General features: G+C 43.1%; 1 protein-coding gene across 1 annotated transcript in view; it reads left to right on the top strand.

The window, feature by feature from the left end:
* PIK3C2B (phosphatidylinositol-4-phosphate 3-kinase catalytic subunit type 2 beta) overlaps positions 1-16,973 on the top strand; it is a 141,401-nt gene that overhangs the window by 38,816 nt on the left and 85,612 nt on the right. The window contains exons 4-6 of the mRNA XM_044288410.1: positions 3,068-3,222; positions 6,445-6,565; positions 10,069-10,180. Of these exons, the coding sequence (XP_044144345.1) occupies positions 3,068-3,222; positions 6,445-6,565; positions 10,069-10,180 (388 nt within the window). The remainder of the gene's footprint in view (positions 1-3,067; positions 3,223-6,444; positions 6,566-10,068; positions 10,181-16,973) is intronic.

Genomic DNA, 16,973 nt, shown 5'->3' with positions numbered 1-16,973 from the left:
CTTCTCATTCAAAGAGTTTTCTTTATTTTCATGACTTTGAAAATTGTAGATTCACACTGAAGGCATCAAAACTATGAATTAACACATGTGGAATTATATACATAACAAAAAAGTGTGAAACAACTGAAAATATGTCATATTCTAGGTTCTTCAAAGTAGCCACCTTTTGCTTTGATTACTGCTTTGCACACTCTTGGCATTCTCTTGATGAGCTTCAAGAGGTAGTCACCTGAAATGGTCTTCCAACAGTCTTGAAAGAGTTCCCAGAGATGCTTAGCACTTGTTGGCCCTTTTGCCTTCACTCTGCGGTCCAGCTCACCCCAAACCATCTCGATTGGGTTCTGGTCCGGTGACTGTGGAGGCCAGGTTATCTGGCGCAGCACCCCATCACTCTCTTTCATGGTCAAATAGCCCTTACACAGCCAGGTGTGTTTGGGGTCATTGTCCTGTTGAAAAATAAATGATTGTCTAACTAAACGCAAACCGGATGGAATAGCATGCCGCTGCAAGATGCTGTGGTAGCCATGCTGGTTCAGTATGCCTTCAATTTTGAATAAATCCCCAACAGTGTCACCAGCAAAGCACCCCCACACCATCACACCTCCTCCTCCATGCTTCACAGTGGGAACCAGGCATGTAGAGTCCATCCGTTCACCTTTTCTGCATCGCACAAAGACACGGTGGTTGGAACCAAAGATCTAAAAGCACAGATTTCTACTGGTCTAATGTCCATTCCTTGTGTTCTTGAGCCTAAACAAGTCTCTTCTGCTTGTTGCCTGTCTTTAGCAGTGGTTTCCTAGCAGATATTCTACCATGAAGGCCTGATTCACACAGTCTCCTCTTAACAGTTGTTCTAGAGATGTGTCTGCTGCTAGAACTCTGTGTGGCATTGACCTGGTCTCTAATCTGAGCTGCTGTTAACCTGCGATTTCTGAGGCTGGTGACTCGGATCAACTTATCCTCCGCAGCAGAGGTGACTCTTGGTCTTCCTTTCCTGGGGCGGTCCGCATGTGAGCCAGTTTCTTTGTAGCGCTTGATGGTTTTTGTGACTGCACTTGGGGACACTTTCAAAGTTTTCCCAATTTTTCGGACTGACTGACCTTAATTTCTTAAAGTAATGATGGCCACTCATTTTTCTTTACTTAGCTGCTTTTTTCTTGCCATAATACAAATTCTTACAGTCTATTCAGTAGGACTATCATCTGTGTATCCACCTGACTTCTCCACAACGCAACTGATGGTCCCAACCCCATTTATAAGGCAAGAAATCCCACTTATTAAACCTTACAGGGCACACCTGTGAAGTGAAAACCATTTCAGATGACTACCTCTTGAAGCTCATCAAGAGAATGCCAAGAGTGTGCAAAGCAGTAATCAAAGCAAAAGGTGGCTAGTTTGAAGAACCTAGAATATGTTATGTATATAATTCCACATGTGTTAATTCATAGTTTTGATGCCTTCAGTGTGAATCTACAATTTTCATAGTCATGAAAATAAATAAAACTCTTTGAATGAGAAGGTGTGTCCAAACTTTTGGTCTGTACTGTATATCATTTCATCTGGGCAAGATGTTTACATGCAGAGCTTCCTGTTTTCATCAGGTCTTCTAACCCAAACCCAGCATGCTTTGCTCTGTGAAGTTTCTCGGGGCTTGTTTTGCCTTTCTCACTGTCCCCTCTGTTTCGGAGGTGGCAGTCCCTTTAAGTTAGTTTTTTCACCTAAGCAAGTGATGGCGTATGACTAGAATATAGTATCAATTGCAGATAGGTTTGGCCACTAGATTTCTGAAGTTCAATAAAGGAATAGAGGCTAATTTAGAGTTTTCTTTGCCCTGGGTTGCTCCTGATCATATCCTGCACAGAAAACTACCACAGTGGGTTTGGACTGGTGTTGGGGAGGGAAAAAAAGCTGGGCCCTTGGATTACAGTGGTTAACAGTATTCAGACCCGCCGCCAATTAGAAAGTATTGGCAACATGATGTAATCTGCTTAGGTAAGTAATCCAGTGCTTTCTTATAAGCTGTGTTGGTCCCATGTTTATATGTGTCGTCAATGCTGAGAAAATTATGTTTTAATATATGCCAATGAAGACACTAAGAGCAACGGGGGAGTTGCCGTTACACCTAGAGTGTCACGGCACGGTGTGGGTAGTAAACTCCACACCAAACACAGGACGGAAGGGAAAAGGTACTAGGCCTGGAAACTAGGGAAAGGGGAAAGGTCACCACCTAGTGAATCCCTAGACCGAGCCCTGACTACTATCAGTATGAACAGACTTCGATGGTAGGAATGTTCATACGCCGGAACCTAGAGCCCTATCTGACCCTAAAGGGTCCTGAAGATAGTGTCAGGACAAAATATGACCTGTTCCTTCCCAGCTGAAGGAACAGGAGACTTCCTCAGGCCTAATACCAAAAGATAGGGCAATACAACAAGCTATAAAATAGGAAAAGACACTTAACTCCGAAGTAAGCGGACGAGCAGCAACTCAGTGGAGAACCAAACACCAGCACTTCCAAAACCAGAAACGAGCTATCAACCGCATAGCATGATGGGTGAGAACAGACTAAATAGAGATGTTGGAATGACCACTTAAGCTACACCTGAGACAAGAGGTGTGGTCATAACCAGCAACAACACAGAAACAAGTGAAACCAAAGAGGCTGTCAGATCACATCACGTGCAGCCAGTCTTTTAGATCTTCTGACCCCTGTCACGTGAGAGACCGTGACATAGAGGATCTGATCTCTCTGCCACTACCGCACTCTCTCCACTTTGACAGGGCCAGGTGTGATGACCTTTTCACTGCCCGTCCCTGTCAACCAAAGTGCAGAGGGCGCAGCAGTTGCAGAACCTCTAGATGTAACGGCAACGCCCCCATTGCTCCAAGAGCCTCATTGGCATACATAATTTTTCTCAGCAATGTGGTCACATATGAACTTGGGACCAACACAGATGCCTTCAGCTGCCAAGTGCACATGTAACAGGTCAGCCAGTTTCATAGGTACAAATCTGCTGACAGATGCCCTTTAATAGCTTACATCTGATCATTGTTTATATTCCTTTAGGCTACGGTCTGGTCAAACTATGACCGATCAGATACATACAGGTATTGTATGGAGTCCTGTCAACCTAAGTCCCGAGCACCTGGGTCCTGGAGTGAGCTTGAAAATCACTGTGATCATTGACAACATGAGGGATCCTCTGACTTTCACCTGTGATTGTGAGTTGGTCTTTATTCATCTGTCCAAAAGCATGTTAGACTATTTCCAGAATTTGTTCCCAAATGGCAAAACATAGTATCATACTAAATGTTAAAGTTGTATTCTGGTTGTTGGAAGTTATCCCCAAAACATCCCCCCCCCCCCCCTTGTGTGAAGGAAGCCAGAAGCCTAAAGGTGTTTTCCGGTTCTTAAAAATTGATGACATGTACACCCATCAACTGTTTGAAGATGCTTTCATTGCTTACACTGCCCCATACAGAACAGCTGGTGTCTGGTATTAAAGATCAGTTCAATTTATTTGGACAAAATGGTAGTGAATTGTAACACCAGACAAAGAAAGAGCTATTAAAGATACAGAGCTGTTGCCTAATAAACAATAAGTGGTCCCCTTCACACAGCTGATCAGCAGAGAATTCGATCCCCACCCGTCTAATATTGATGGCCTAGCCTAAAAATAGGCCATCACTTTTAAACACTTAAACGCCTCCTTAAAAGTGCTCATATTACTTATTTCTTTTTTTTTTTTATCTTACTAAGCATATAGTAATGTGCTCATTAGGCTGCATTCACACAACAGTTAAAAACGTTTGTCACATGGCCATTTTCAGAACCATTGAAATCTTTTGGCCTATACACATGGCCATTTTTTTAATGGCAAGTTAATAATGGACGTCCAAAAATAGAATATGTCCTATTTTGGGCCTTTTTCACTGCCCGTCAAACCCCATAGAAATCAGTGGGGCATTAAAAATGAGTAAAAAAAAAAAATATATATATAATATGCACACATACAACTCACCACAGGCATGCCGAGAACACTTGGTTTCTTGCTCTGCACCGGAGGCTGCAGAATGATCATGCTTGGAGAGTCGCATCCTTATATTGTTAGATATTTTTTTTGGGGGGGGGGGGGGGGGGGGGGTTTACACAATCGTGGGATGGGGCTAAAGAGGGCAATTTATAATACTGGGGGCACAAAGTGAGCATTTTGTAATATTGGGGCACAAAGGGGGCATTTTATAATGCTATGGGCAGTTTATAATATTGGTGGGGGCACAAAGAGGGCCATTCTCCATCCTGGAAGACACAAAGAGGCCATTTTCTAAACTGGGGGGTTCTATAGGGACCATTAACTATAGGGCATTATCTATACTTGGGGCACTATGGGAAGCATTTTATATATATATATATATATATATATATATACTGGGGGGCACTAAAGGTGCCATTATACTCGTGGGCTACTATGGGGGGCATGGTCTATACTGGGGGTACTATGGGGGGGGTGAGCTATACTGGAGGGCATTATATATACTAAGGGCATTGCAAGGGTTGGGGTTTTAAAAAATAGGGAATGAAAGTCATCTATTTTTAACGGCTGTTAAATGCAGATGCAAAACGAATGGACAGAAAATGGATGCACATGTGGATTAAAAATGTCCATGAAAAACTGACAGTGTTTTCTGTTTTTATTGGAGTTTTTTTCATTGTCGTGTGATGGTAGCCTTAACATGTCTGTACAGAACTTCCAACCCTCTGGTTCCCATCACACAGCCATTGTACAGTGAAGCCACATCCCATTCTTGGTAAACCACTCCTGGGCTAGGCACGAATAAACCTAGATGCGCCAAATTGCTCAATATTTTGGCGCAGTTTACTCTAGAATCTAGGTGCACATGCATTAGTAAATGTGAGTCTTACTGTTTTAGGAAATTAACCAGCACAGTATTATGGACGCAGTAATATACTACATATAATTATTAATGGAAAAACCCCTTTAAGGGAACCAAGTGTAAAATAGGAAGAGTGCTGAATTATTACCTAACCTTTGCATCAGTGACACCACTTGGATCATGATAAACACCCACAATTATTTAAGTTGCACATTGTTCGTTACATACCACAAGGATGGCCATACACATAAGAAGTCATCTCGGTTCTCTCTAAAGTGCTTTTTTTTGGCAGATGTCGTTTTCGCTGATACTGATCATAAACAGTTATTTAGTAGGTGAGAGGGGCACAAACTGACTCGACAAAGGCATGTTAAAGCCAATATACCTGTTCACATTCCTTTATTGTATGTAACGTACATTCTGGGAGTATTCATAGGGTTCTATTCACTTAATGGAGTCCAAAAGATTCTCCTTTTGGCGTCCTTCAAACTACTATAACACAGCATAAATAAAATTTGCATGTATAGCAAGTGGTATGTACCATATATATTTTATCACAATGGGAGTCTATGGAACGACATACTCCACTGTATGCATACACCGTGCAATACCAAACAGAGCACAATGCAACAGGACTAAATTGTTGAATATACGAACTAATGCTATAATAACTATATAAATGAATAGAAAGTACTTAGCCGGTATATTTTAATCACAATCATTAGTGCCCATTGAAGATGAATGAATCGTTGGTACTGGTTTGGAATTCATCCTGAATTTCCCAAAAAGTTAAGGGGTTCTAACGAATCTGAATTTTTTTGTGATTTGTTTTGGGGAAATGAGAGATAGTGAGAAGGGGAGAGGGACTAGTATTCTTCTCTGGGTTTCTGGGCATTATATATGTATCTGGGGGGTACTCTTCTTCAGAGTGTTGACTGGCTTACGATACTCCACATGCATACTCGCCACCTCCATAAGGAGAAACTGTACCCCAACCATGACCTCTTGGGTAGCAAAGCAAGTTTTCTTCACTTGGCTCTGCTGAAGGGTAGTTCACGGCAAGGTGACCTCTTTCAGATAGGAACCTACTCTATAATGACTCCTTTATTAGTGCCAACTGGCCTCAAATGATTTCCGGGAGAGCACCCTCCACTTATATATTGCACTGAATAAAAACAGCCTGTGGGAAAGGTGGGTTATTAGGAGTGTAATACAGAGATAGATGCTGCAACACCTCCAAATGCAAACTGCAAAAACAACACACAAGGTTAGTCAGCACATCCTGAAACGGTGAAATACGTCACGGCCTTCAGAGGCTGAAAACATGATGTGAATGGGGCCTACATTTTTAATAATGTTTTCCTGACATCTAATGAGACCTTCCCCATATACATGAGATCGCAGGTCTGTGTAGTCAAGCTCCCGATCCTGTATTGGGTTTTGGTACGGTTTTTATACATTTTATTTATCACATGATGGCCATTATTAGCAATAACTAGCTATATGCCCATGTTAAATAACTGCATGACTTCTGGTTTCTTTTCACAGGTTCCTCTACTGTGGATCTACTCATTTACCAGACTCTATGCTACACCAATGATGAACTGGAGAATCTCAATGTATCTGACTACGTGCTCAAACTGTGTGGTTTGGAGGAGTTCCTGCAGAAGTAAGTGCTCTGTGCTGTCATGTAGAGTTGTCCATTCTATATGGATTTCTTCAAAGGGGTTTTCTTGGACTTAATTGCTTATGAACATTCATAGGAATGCTTGTCAGTATGGAGAAAGAACCATGACAATAGCGATTGCTCCACCCCATACTCATGTGAATGCAGCAGTCTCCTCCACCAGCGAGCAGCAGATTGTTGGGAAGGAACTCCTTCTTCCCGATAATCTGCTGCTCTGTCATCTCATGTATAGGGACCTTTAGATATTGATGACCTATCTTCACTGTATAGTTTCTGGCACAGACAGTTGCCTGTAAAGGCCGGTTGGTTGGGGGATGGGTGTTAGACCTCCACTGATCTGATACTGATGACCGATGCTGAGGATAGATCATCAATATCTAGGTCCCAGAAAGCTCTTTTAAGTTTGTCCTTGTAAATGTACAAAATGGACTTTGTCTGTCCACATTCGCCAAGAAAAGGGTTGCTGAAAGCTGCCACATCTGCTAATTTGCATCTGTAGTTGAATTTCGTATTTGTGAAAATGATACCACCCGTATTTTGTTAAGGCTGGTCGCCTCAGGATGCAGGAGGTGCTGCGATTAAGAGTCTGGGTGAACGGTTTCTGGTACCCTGCCCAGTTCCTGCAGTAGATAAACTTCCAATTATACAGATTGTACTCTGATAGAAGTTTATTCTCTCACATATTCAGTTTCCTTTCTGGCACCATTGGCCTTTCCATTCTCTTAGAGTATCTACACGCGGTACTTATTTTCTCACTGACTATGGGAAATAGTGGTGCTGCTGCATGCTCAATGTTGGAATACACCCTGCATTGGATGGTGGTAGTTTATTGCATCTAATAATTATGAGAGGTAGATGTAAGCGGGCGGAACTGGAAGCAGAAGGCTCTGTCCACAGTGTAGCGTCCGTGCTCAGGTACCGAACTACTTACTGCACCTCAGCTTCAAATCAAGTCAATGGGAACTGAGCTTCAGTATGCCAGTGCTGGAAACTACACAGTGCGAGAAATCTCCCATCCACTATATAGTTTATGGTGGCTGCTGGATGTCTGACCTCCACAAATCGGATGTTCATGATCCAAGTCCTGGAAAACCCCTTTAAAGGGGTTATACTACAAAACTGATTTATCACCTATCTAAAGAGTAAGTAACCCCCAGCAATCCCAAGAACTAGGGGTGGATCACCGAATCCCCATTCTCAATGGAGCGGTAGTGTGCATATCAGTCCTCCACTCCATCCACTTCTATGGTCCAATCCCATAAGAAGTTAATGGAGCAGTGGACTGACATGTGCACTACTGCATTATTCAGAGAAGAGGATTCAGGGACCCCATATTCTCGGGATCGCTGGAGGTTGGACCCCCAGTGATCTGACATTTATCATCTACTTGTTGGATAGGTAATAAATACCTTTCATGGTATAACATTTCAACTTACAGACCACTATAGCGCAGCAGTGCTTGATTGGCACTGTAGTAGGCGTTTGTTTCCAGTTGCTATAAATTAGTACTGTAAAGAGAGTATTAGACACCCCGATCAGGCAGACTATTGTCAGGAGGGAAGCGTTCCTTCTTGGCAATCGCCTGCTTGCTAGTGGAGGAGACTGCTGCTATTACATGCAGCAATCTCCTCTGCAGCATGGGGAGGAGGGATCACTATGCCATCTCTCGTCCCCATGCTGTCTAGTGGTTTGCCGTAATTAGACAGCATGATCTGCCACTGACGAGCAATTATTTTTAAGCATGCTTTAAAATCACAGTTGCCCGATGAACAAGCGTTTGCCTGTTCATCGGGCAATCGGCGGCAGTATTACAGGCAAGATGATTGCCCATGTAATACTCCCTTAAGGCTACTTTCACATTTTCATTCGGGGCTCCGCTTGTGAGTTCCGTTTAAAGGCTCTCACAAGCGGCCCCGAACGGATCCGTCCAGCCCTAATGCATTCTGAGTGGATGCGGATCCGCTCAGAATGCATCAGTCTGGCAGCGTTTGGGCTCCGCTCAGCAGGCGGACACCTGAACGCTGCTTGCAGCGTTTGGGTGTCCGCCTGGCCGTGCGGAGGCAAACGGATCCGTCCAGACTTACAATGGAAGTCAATGGGGACGGATCCGTTTGAATTTGACACAATATGGCTCAATTTTCAAACGGATCCGTCCCCCATTGTCTTTCAATGTAAAGTCAAAACGGATCCGTTTGCATTACCATGAAAAAAAAAATATATATATATTTTTTTTTGTTCATGGTAATGCAAACGGATCCGTTCTGAACGGATCTAAGCGTTTGCATTATAGGTGCGGATCCGTCTGTGCAGATACCAGACGGATCCGCAAACGCAGGTGTGAAAGTAGCCTTACAGTGTTAATGACCTTGTAGACACTTTTCCCTGACCCTCAAACCAAGGAGAAATTAGCAGACAATGAAAACCAAGTATAAAGTCTGTTAAGATAACGGATACAGCCAGGAACAGACTCGGTAAAAGTTTTATTATTAGAGGCTGGGATTCCCAGTGTTTTTTTTTTTTTTTCAATTTTGAATATCGCACATTTATATTTCAATAGATAAATCCACAGTATGTCCACACAGGGCATCATTTCTGCAGTGGATTTATTTTGCAGTTTGCAACAGTTTTCTGCCCAGTCACAGAACGCAACAAACCAGAACGGAGTGTATTCCGATGCTCTCCGTTTTGGTTTGTTCAGTGTTGTCCCCACTGCAAATAAATGGGCACAAAACCGAAGCGTTTTCCTCTGGTTTTGAGATCCTAAAATCACATATGTGAAAATAGCCTTACCCTAAAGGGTCAGGTGCATTCTGCACAAGTGATCCTGTAATGGAGAAACAGATACTAACAAGCAGTTTCTGGATAAGATGTTGTGGTACCCCAGGCAAGCTTTAGCAAGTACACCTGATTGCACGCTTAAAAAGCCTAAGATGTCTGGCATGCTGTCCTTGAATATATTGTTATATCAGGAACAGAAACTCCAACCATATCTGAGAAGGCTTCAGACTGGTCAGCCTAAATATGAGACCATTGGGTAGATGGACATCAGGAGTGAGCAGTATACTCAGTTCAGCTGTCTATTTCCTTTTCCTCTTAGTGGGTCTGTCTTCAAGTGTATTTAAAGGGAGTGTCTCATTTCCAAATCAAGATCAATGAAGTCTATTGATACAGGGTGGTTCCACTTTCAGGACCCTCATGTCAGAGCAGAGAATGACTAAAATGTAAAAAAAATACATCTCCTCCTTTTGAGGACCAAGCATGTTCATGCATTGTATGGACAGACTATTGATCCCAATGCAATCTCCATAATGCCTCATTCCACCTGAAGTGGCACTTCACGTAAATTGGCTGTGACCCCAAGCTCTTTACTTGGGGTCCCAGCAGTGAGATATCCTGTGTTCCTTTTTTTAAGGAGCTGGTTGATTTACATCCTCAATATCTTCTTCTAGGGAAAGTATGCCATAAATCTTTGTCTTTCTTCATAGTGAACAGCCCCTGGGAAGCCATGAATACATTCAGCAATGCAGAAAGTTTGACAGTGATGTCCAGCTTCAGCTGATGAAGAAAGAGATGGTGCGGGGAGATCTTACCAGAACGGTAAGACTAACCGCCTCTATTTGTCCTCTGTTTCTGATTCCTATTTCAGTTTGTCCAGTGTTTTCACATGAGAGTCCTTTTAAATTACCCATCTACAAAATAGAGGTGATAAATGTATGGTCATCGCTGAAGATACAGTCATGTGAAAAAATTAGGACACCCTTTGAAAGCATGTGGTTTTTTGTAACATTTTTAATAAAAGGTTATTTCATCTCCGTTTCAACAATACAGAGAGATTAAAGTAATCCAACTAAACAAAGAAAACTGAAGAAAAGTCTTTTCAAGATCTTCTGTAAATGTCATTCTACAAAAATGCCTATTCTAACTGAGGAAAAAGATAGGACACCCTCACATGTATTCCCTCTTAAATTGGCTCAGATCTCACACAGGTATATCACACCAGGTGCACATAATTAGTAGATCGTTACTCTGCATGTTGAATGAGGCTTGCCCTATTTAAACCTCAGACATTTAGTTTGGTGTGCTCCTGACTGTTGAAGTGAGAGTGAGCACCATGGTGAGAGCAAAAGAGCTGTCGGAGGACTTCAGAAAAAAGATTGTAGCAGCCTATGAGTCTGGGAAGGGATTTAAAAAGATCTCAAAAGATTTTGAAATCAGCCATTCCACTGTCCGGAAGATAGTCTACAAGTGGAGGGCTTTCAAAACAACTGCCAACATGCCCAGGACTGGTCGCCCCAGCAAGTTCACCCCAAGAGCAGACCGCAAGATGCTAAAAGAGGTCTCCAAAAACCCTAAAGTGTCATCTCGAGAACTACAGCAGGCTCTGGCTACTGTTGATGTAGAAGTACATGCCTCTACAATCAGAAAGAGACTGTACAAGTTTAACTTGCATGGGAGGTGTGCAAGGAGGAAACCTTTGCTTTCCAAGAGAAACATCGAGGCCAGACTGACATTTGCCAGAGATAAAGTTGACAAAGACCAGGACTTCTGGAATAATGTTCTTTGGACAGATGAGTCCAAAATTGAATTATTTGGACACAACAGCAGAGGACATGTTTGGCGTAAACCAAACACAGCATTCCAAGAAAAGAACCTCATACCAACTGTGAAGCATGGAGGTGGAAGTGTCATGGTTTGGGGCTGCTTTGCTGCAGCAGGACCTGGTCAGCTCACCATCATAGAATCCACGATGAATTCTACTGTGTATCAGAAGGTGCTTGAAGAACATGTGAGACCATCAGTTAGAAAATTAAAGCTGAAGCGGAACTGGACCATGCAACATGACAATGACCCAAAACATACTAGTAAATCAACCAAAGATTGGCTGAAAAAGAAGAAATGGAGAGTCCTGGAATGGCCAAGTCAAAGTCCAGATTTGAATCCCATTGAGATGCTGTGGGGGGACTTGAAAAGGGCTGTACGTGCAAGAAACCCCTCAAACATCTCACAGCTGAAAAAGTTCTGCATTGAGGAGTGGGGTAAAATTTCCTCAGACCGATGTCGAAGACTGGTAGATGGCTACAAGAACCGTCTCACTGCAGTTATTTCAGCCAAAGGAGGTAACACTCGCTATTAGGGGCAAGGGTGTCCTATCTTTTTCCTCAGTTAGAATAGGCATTTTTGTAGAATGACATTTACAGAAGATCTTGAAAAGACTTTTCTTCAGTTTTCTTTGTTTAGTTGGATTACTTTAATCTCTCTGTATTGTTGAAACGGAGATGAAATAACCTTTTATTAAAAATGTTACAAAAAACCACATGCTTTCAAAGGGTGTCCTAATTTTTTCACATGACTGTACATAGTAACATTCGGGGTCATTTACTAAGACCGGTGCCTCTACATAACTTAGGTGCATCCACCACCCGCCTAAATCTACACCAGCTCCTCCCTTACTGGCATAGATTTAGATAATTTTCTACGCCTAAAACAGATGCCATGCTCCCTTTATTAGACTTGGCATGAGTGGGGGGAAAAAAAAGTCACAGATTCGGTCGCAAATCCCCCTTGTGACCGAATCTGCGACAGATATAGACCAAAAATTGGCGTATATCTAATAACTAGCTAAAGGACCCGGCTTTGCACGGGTATATTTAATCTATTTTATTTAATGTTTGTGTGTGTCGTTAAAACATATCGCAGTATCCACTATAACAGTGACATCCACAGCCCCCCCAGCCTTTTAAACTGGCGTGGTTTAGCATGACCCCGGGAAGGGGTTTTTAAGTCCGTCTTTTGAGGGTTGCCTGAATGGCCACCCTACCTGCCCCCTGAACTGTGACCTCCACAGCACTCTGCTCCCTTAACAGTGTCATCCACAGCGCCCTGCCCCTTTAAAGCTGACTTGCAGCAGTGAAGAAATATGGCTGGGTTGTTATGGAAACCTGGTGTAAAACTGGGTGTATGTGGAGACTAAGGACCTGAGAGCTTCTATTGGCTGATAACGGTCATGTGACCATGTGTATAGCAGTTTGGATATGAAGAGAAAGACCTGCAGGCTTCTATTGACTAATGTAGGTCATGTGATGTGCCATATTTGCATTTTTTGGGGGAATATCTCTGGAACGGTACGTGCTAGAGAGCTGAGACCTGGTCTACAACCTTCCCGGACACCTGATGTACCTGTGTGCCAAATGCGACGGTGCGGATTCTTTTAGCGGACATACACACACACACACACACTGAGCTTTATATATTAGATAAATGACGCCTATATTTTGTAAAGCTGAAAAAAGACATCTGTCCATCCTGTTCGGCCTGTTATCCTGCAAGTTGATCCAGAGAAAGGCAGAAAAAACCTGTGAGGTAGAAGCCGATTTTCCTCACTTTAGGGGGAAAATAAATTCTTCCCGACTCCAATCAAGCAATCCGAATAACTCCCTGGATCAACGACACCTCGCTAGTAGCTATAGCCTGTAATATTATTACACTCCAGAAATACATTAGTGATTTGTAAAGTGGTCAGACTATGTTCTCATCATGGGCATCTATGCCCCTTTTGATGCAACCCATTATCTTATTGGCCTTGGCACCAGCTGCCTGATGTCCTCTTCTGTGTTATTACTTTACACAGTTTAGTGTCATCTGCAAATATTTTACTATGCAAGCCTTGTACAAGATCATTAATAAATATGTAGAAGAGAATAGGGCCCAATACTGACCCCTGAGGTACTCCACTAGTGACCCAATCTGAGTATGTACCATTAATAACCACCATCTGTTTTCTATTACGGAGCCAGTTACTTACCCACATACAGACATTTTCTCCCAGTCCAAGCTACGACTGCTGGCACCTCCATGATCATGGGGGTGCCTGAATTGATAGTGCACGTGCATGACCACTGCTCCATTAACTGTCTATGGGACTGCACTTGGCTATTTCCTACAGTCCCATAGTGATGAAGTGATGGTCACACGTGGACACTACTGCTGCTGCACTTGCACAAGAGATTCTGGTACCTCCACTCTTCATGATTGGTGGCGGGGTCCCAATGGTTGGACAGCCAATGATCATACTTTTATCACCGATTCTGTGGGTATGTGATACATTTTGGTTGTTGGCCAACCCCATTCATAGAAAGAGAATTGATTTGACAGGGACGGTCACTTTAAAGGTTGTATATCACCTTTTTTTTTTCTTTCTTGCTAATTAAAAATAGTGAACCATGGCGTTTTTTTATAATCTGTTTTCTTTTTCTATTGTACTAATTTTTATTGTATTTTCTGCACATAATTATGGTGGCAGCCATTTTGCCTGAGTTGCTGTTAGCAGTATTTAGGGATATTCTTTCCAGCAGCCACAATGGCAGGAGCTGTGGCCTGTGCAGAGGTCATGGTACAAGGAAGTAGATAAGCTGGCACATCGCCTATTGTGAATGTGTGATTCTGTCTTATCTATATATAGGTGTTATCTTTGTAATTCTGCCTGTGATGCTGAAAAGTGATCTGCAGAGAACACTGGTTGTCTCCCTATTATTAGGCTCAGTGTGTAGTGTGAAAACTGCAGTTTTAATTAAATATAGATAGTGACATGGAAAATTAAAACTGACATCACTAGAAATTCCTAAAACATGAGTTTAAAGGGAATTTGTCACATTGAACATGGTGTCTGAACTGAAGTAAGCATATTATAGAGCAGAAGAAGCGGAGCAGATATAACTTGTATTTCATTTATTTAAATTCCTGCTCATTCTGGGCTTTGAAGTCCAGGAGGCGGTCCTATCAGTGATTGACAGCTATCTCTGTATACACAGTCCTAGAAGGAAGACTGTCAGTCACTGATAGGACCGTCTCCTTGTCTTCAGTCAGTGACTGACAGCTATCTCTGTATTACACAGTCATAGAGGGAAGGCTGTCAGTCACTGATAGGACCGTCTCCTTGTCTTCAGTCAGTGATTGACAGCTATCTCTGTATACACAGTCCTAGAAGGAAGACTGTCAGTCACTGATAGGACCGTCTCCTTGTCTTCAGTCAGTGACTGACAGCTATCTCTGTATTACACAGTCATAGAGGGAAGGCTGTCAGTCACTGATAGGACCGTCTCCTTGTCTTCAGTCAGTGATTGACAGCTATCTCTGTATACATAGTCATAGAGGGGAGGCTGTCAGTCACTGATAGGACCGTCTCCTTGTCTTCAGTCAGTGACTGACAGCTATCTCTGTATACACAGTCATATAGGGAAGGCTGTCAGTCACTGATAGGACCGTCTCCTTGTCTTCAGTCAGAGACTGACAGCTATCTCTGTATACACAGTCATAGAGAGAAGGCTGTCAGTCACTGATAGGACCGTCTCCTTGTCTTCAGTCAGTGACTGACAGCTATCTTGGTATACACAGTCATAGAGGGAAGGCTGTCAGTCAGATAGGACCGTCTCCTTGTCTTCAGTCAGTGACTGACAGCTATCTCTGTATACACAGTCATAGAGGGAAGGCTGTCAGTCACTGATAGGACCGTCTCCTTGTCTTCAGTCAGTGACTGACAGCTATCTCTGTATACACAGTCATAGAGAGAAGGCTGTCAGTCACTGATAGGACCGTCTCCTTGTCTTCAGTCAGTGACTGACAGCTATCTCTGTATACACAGTCATAGAGGGAAGGATGTCAGTCACTGATAGGACCGTCTCCTTGTCTTCAGTCAGTGACTGACAGCTATCTCTGTATACACAGTCATAGAGGGAAGGATGTCAGTCACTGATAGGACCGTCTCCTTGTCTTCAGTCAGTGACTGACAGCTATCTCTGTATACACAGTCCTAGAGGGAAGGCTGTCAGTCACTGATAGGACCGTCTCCTTGTCTTCAGTCAGTGATTGACAGCTATCTCTGTATACACAGTCCTAGAAGGAAGACTGTCAGTCACTGATAGGACCGTCTCCTTCACTTCAAAGCCCAGAATGAGCCAGAATATAAATGAAAAAAAATTAGAAAGTTTTACTGAATCTTTTCCCACAATAATATATATCAATCTGCTCAGCTCCTCCTGATCTACAGCATGGTGCCAGCAGATTAATTTACATTTTCATGGTGATAGGTAGGGATGAGCGAATTTCATGTTATGAAATTATTTTGCGCTTCGTTTGGTGGTGAAAGCAGAATTGCGTTATGGATTCCGTTACCACAGACCATAATGCAATTTTTTTGAGGGAGAGGACTCCCCTGCATAACGGAAACGGGATGGATCCAATTTGCAGCCCATAGACTTCTATTATGACGGAATGCCTCTAAAGGCATTCCGTCATAGAATTGCGTTATGGTCCGTGGTAACCAATTCTGCTTTTACCACCAAACGAAGCGCAAACGAATTTCAAAAGATTAAATTTGCTCATCTCTAGTGATAGGTCCTCTTTAACATAGAAACATAATTTAAACAATTAGTTATTCCCTTAAATTATGGCTTCATAACATTTTCTTAGACTCCAAACATCTGTATTACCTATAAGCGAATGACACTACATAATGTGCATACTACGTGAAACTTTTTAAAATGTTCCTGTATTTGCAAGTGACCTATCAAAGATTTTGATGGGTGAGTGTCCAAGTAGTGAGACCCCGGTTGATTGCTAAAACAAGAAGTTAGAAGCCCTTGGAGCACTCTCTCTCCATGCTGCTGCAGACGGCCTGGACAGGGGCTCTAGACTTTCTGCTGAAGAGATACATTGTGTCTGAGCACCTCTAACTGCTCGTTTGAGTGATCTGTTTGGGTCTCTGCACTCAAACACCCACTGATCAAAACTATGACATAAGGGCTCTTTCACACTTGCGTTGTCCGGATCCGTCGTGTACTCCATTTGCCCGAATTACACGCCGGATCCGGAAAAACGCAAGTGAACTGAAAGCATTTGAAGACGGATCAGTCTTCAAAATGCGTCCCGTGTTACTATGGCAGCCAGGACGCTATTAAAGTCCTGGTTGCCATAGTAGTAGTGGGGAGCGGGGGAGCGGTATACTTACCATCCGTGCGACTCCCGGGGAGCTCCAGAATGACGTCAGAGCGCCCCATGCGCATGGATGATGTGTCCATGCGATCACGTCATCCATGCGCGTGGGGCGCCCTGACGTCACTCGCCCCGGGAGCCGCATGGACGGTAAGTATACTGCTCCCCACTACACTTTACCATAGCAAACAGGACTTTAGCGTCCCAGCAGCCATGGTAACCATTCAGAAAAAGCTAAACGTCGGATCCGGTAATGCGCCGAAACGACGTTTAGCTTAAGGCCGGATCCGGATTAATGCCTTTCAATGGGCATTAATTCCGGATCCGGCCTTGCGGCAAGTGTTCAGGATTTTTGGCCGGAGCAAAAAGCACAGCATGCTGCGGTATTTTCTCCGGCCAAAAA

The sequence above is a fragment of the Bufo gargarizans genome, chromosome 3, assembly GCF_014858855.1.
Source record: "Bufo gargarizans isolate SCDJY-AF-19 chromosome 3, ASM1485885v1, whole genome shotgun sequence".
Taxonomy (NCBI): domain Eukaryota; kingdom Metazoa; phylum Chordata; class Amphibia; order Anura; family Bufonidae; genus Bufo; species Bufo gargarizans.
The sequence above is the reverse complement of the archived record's forward strand: the minus strand, read 5'-3'. Positions and strand labels throughout refer to the sequence as shown.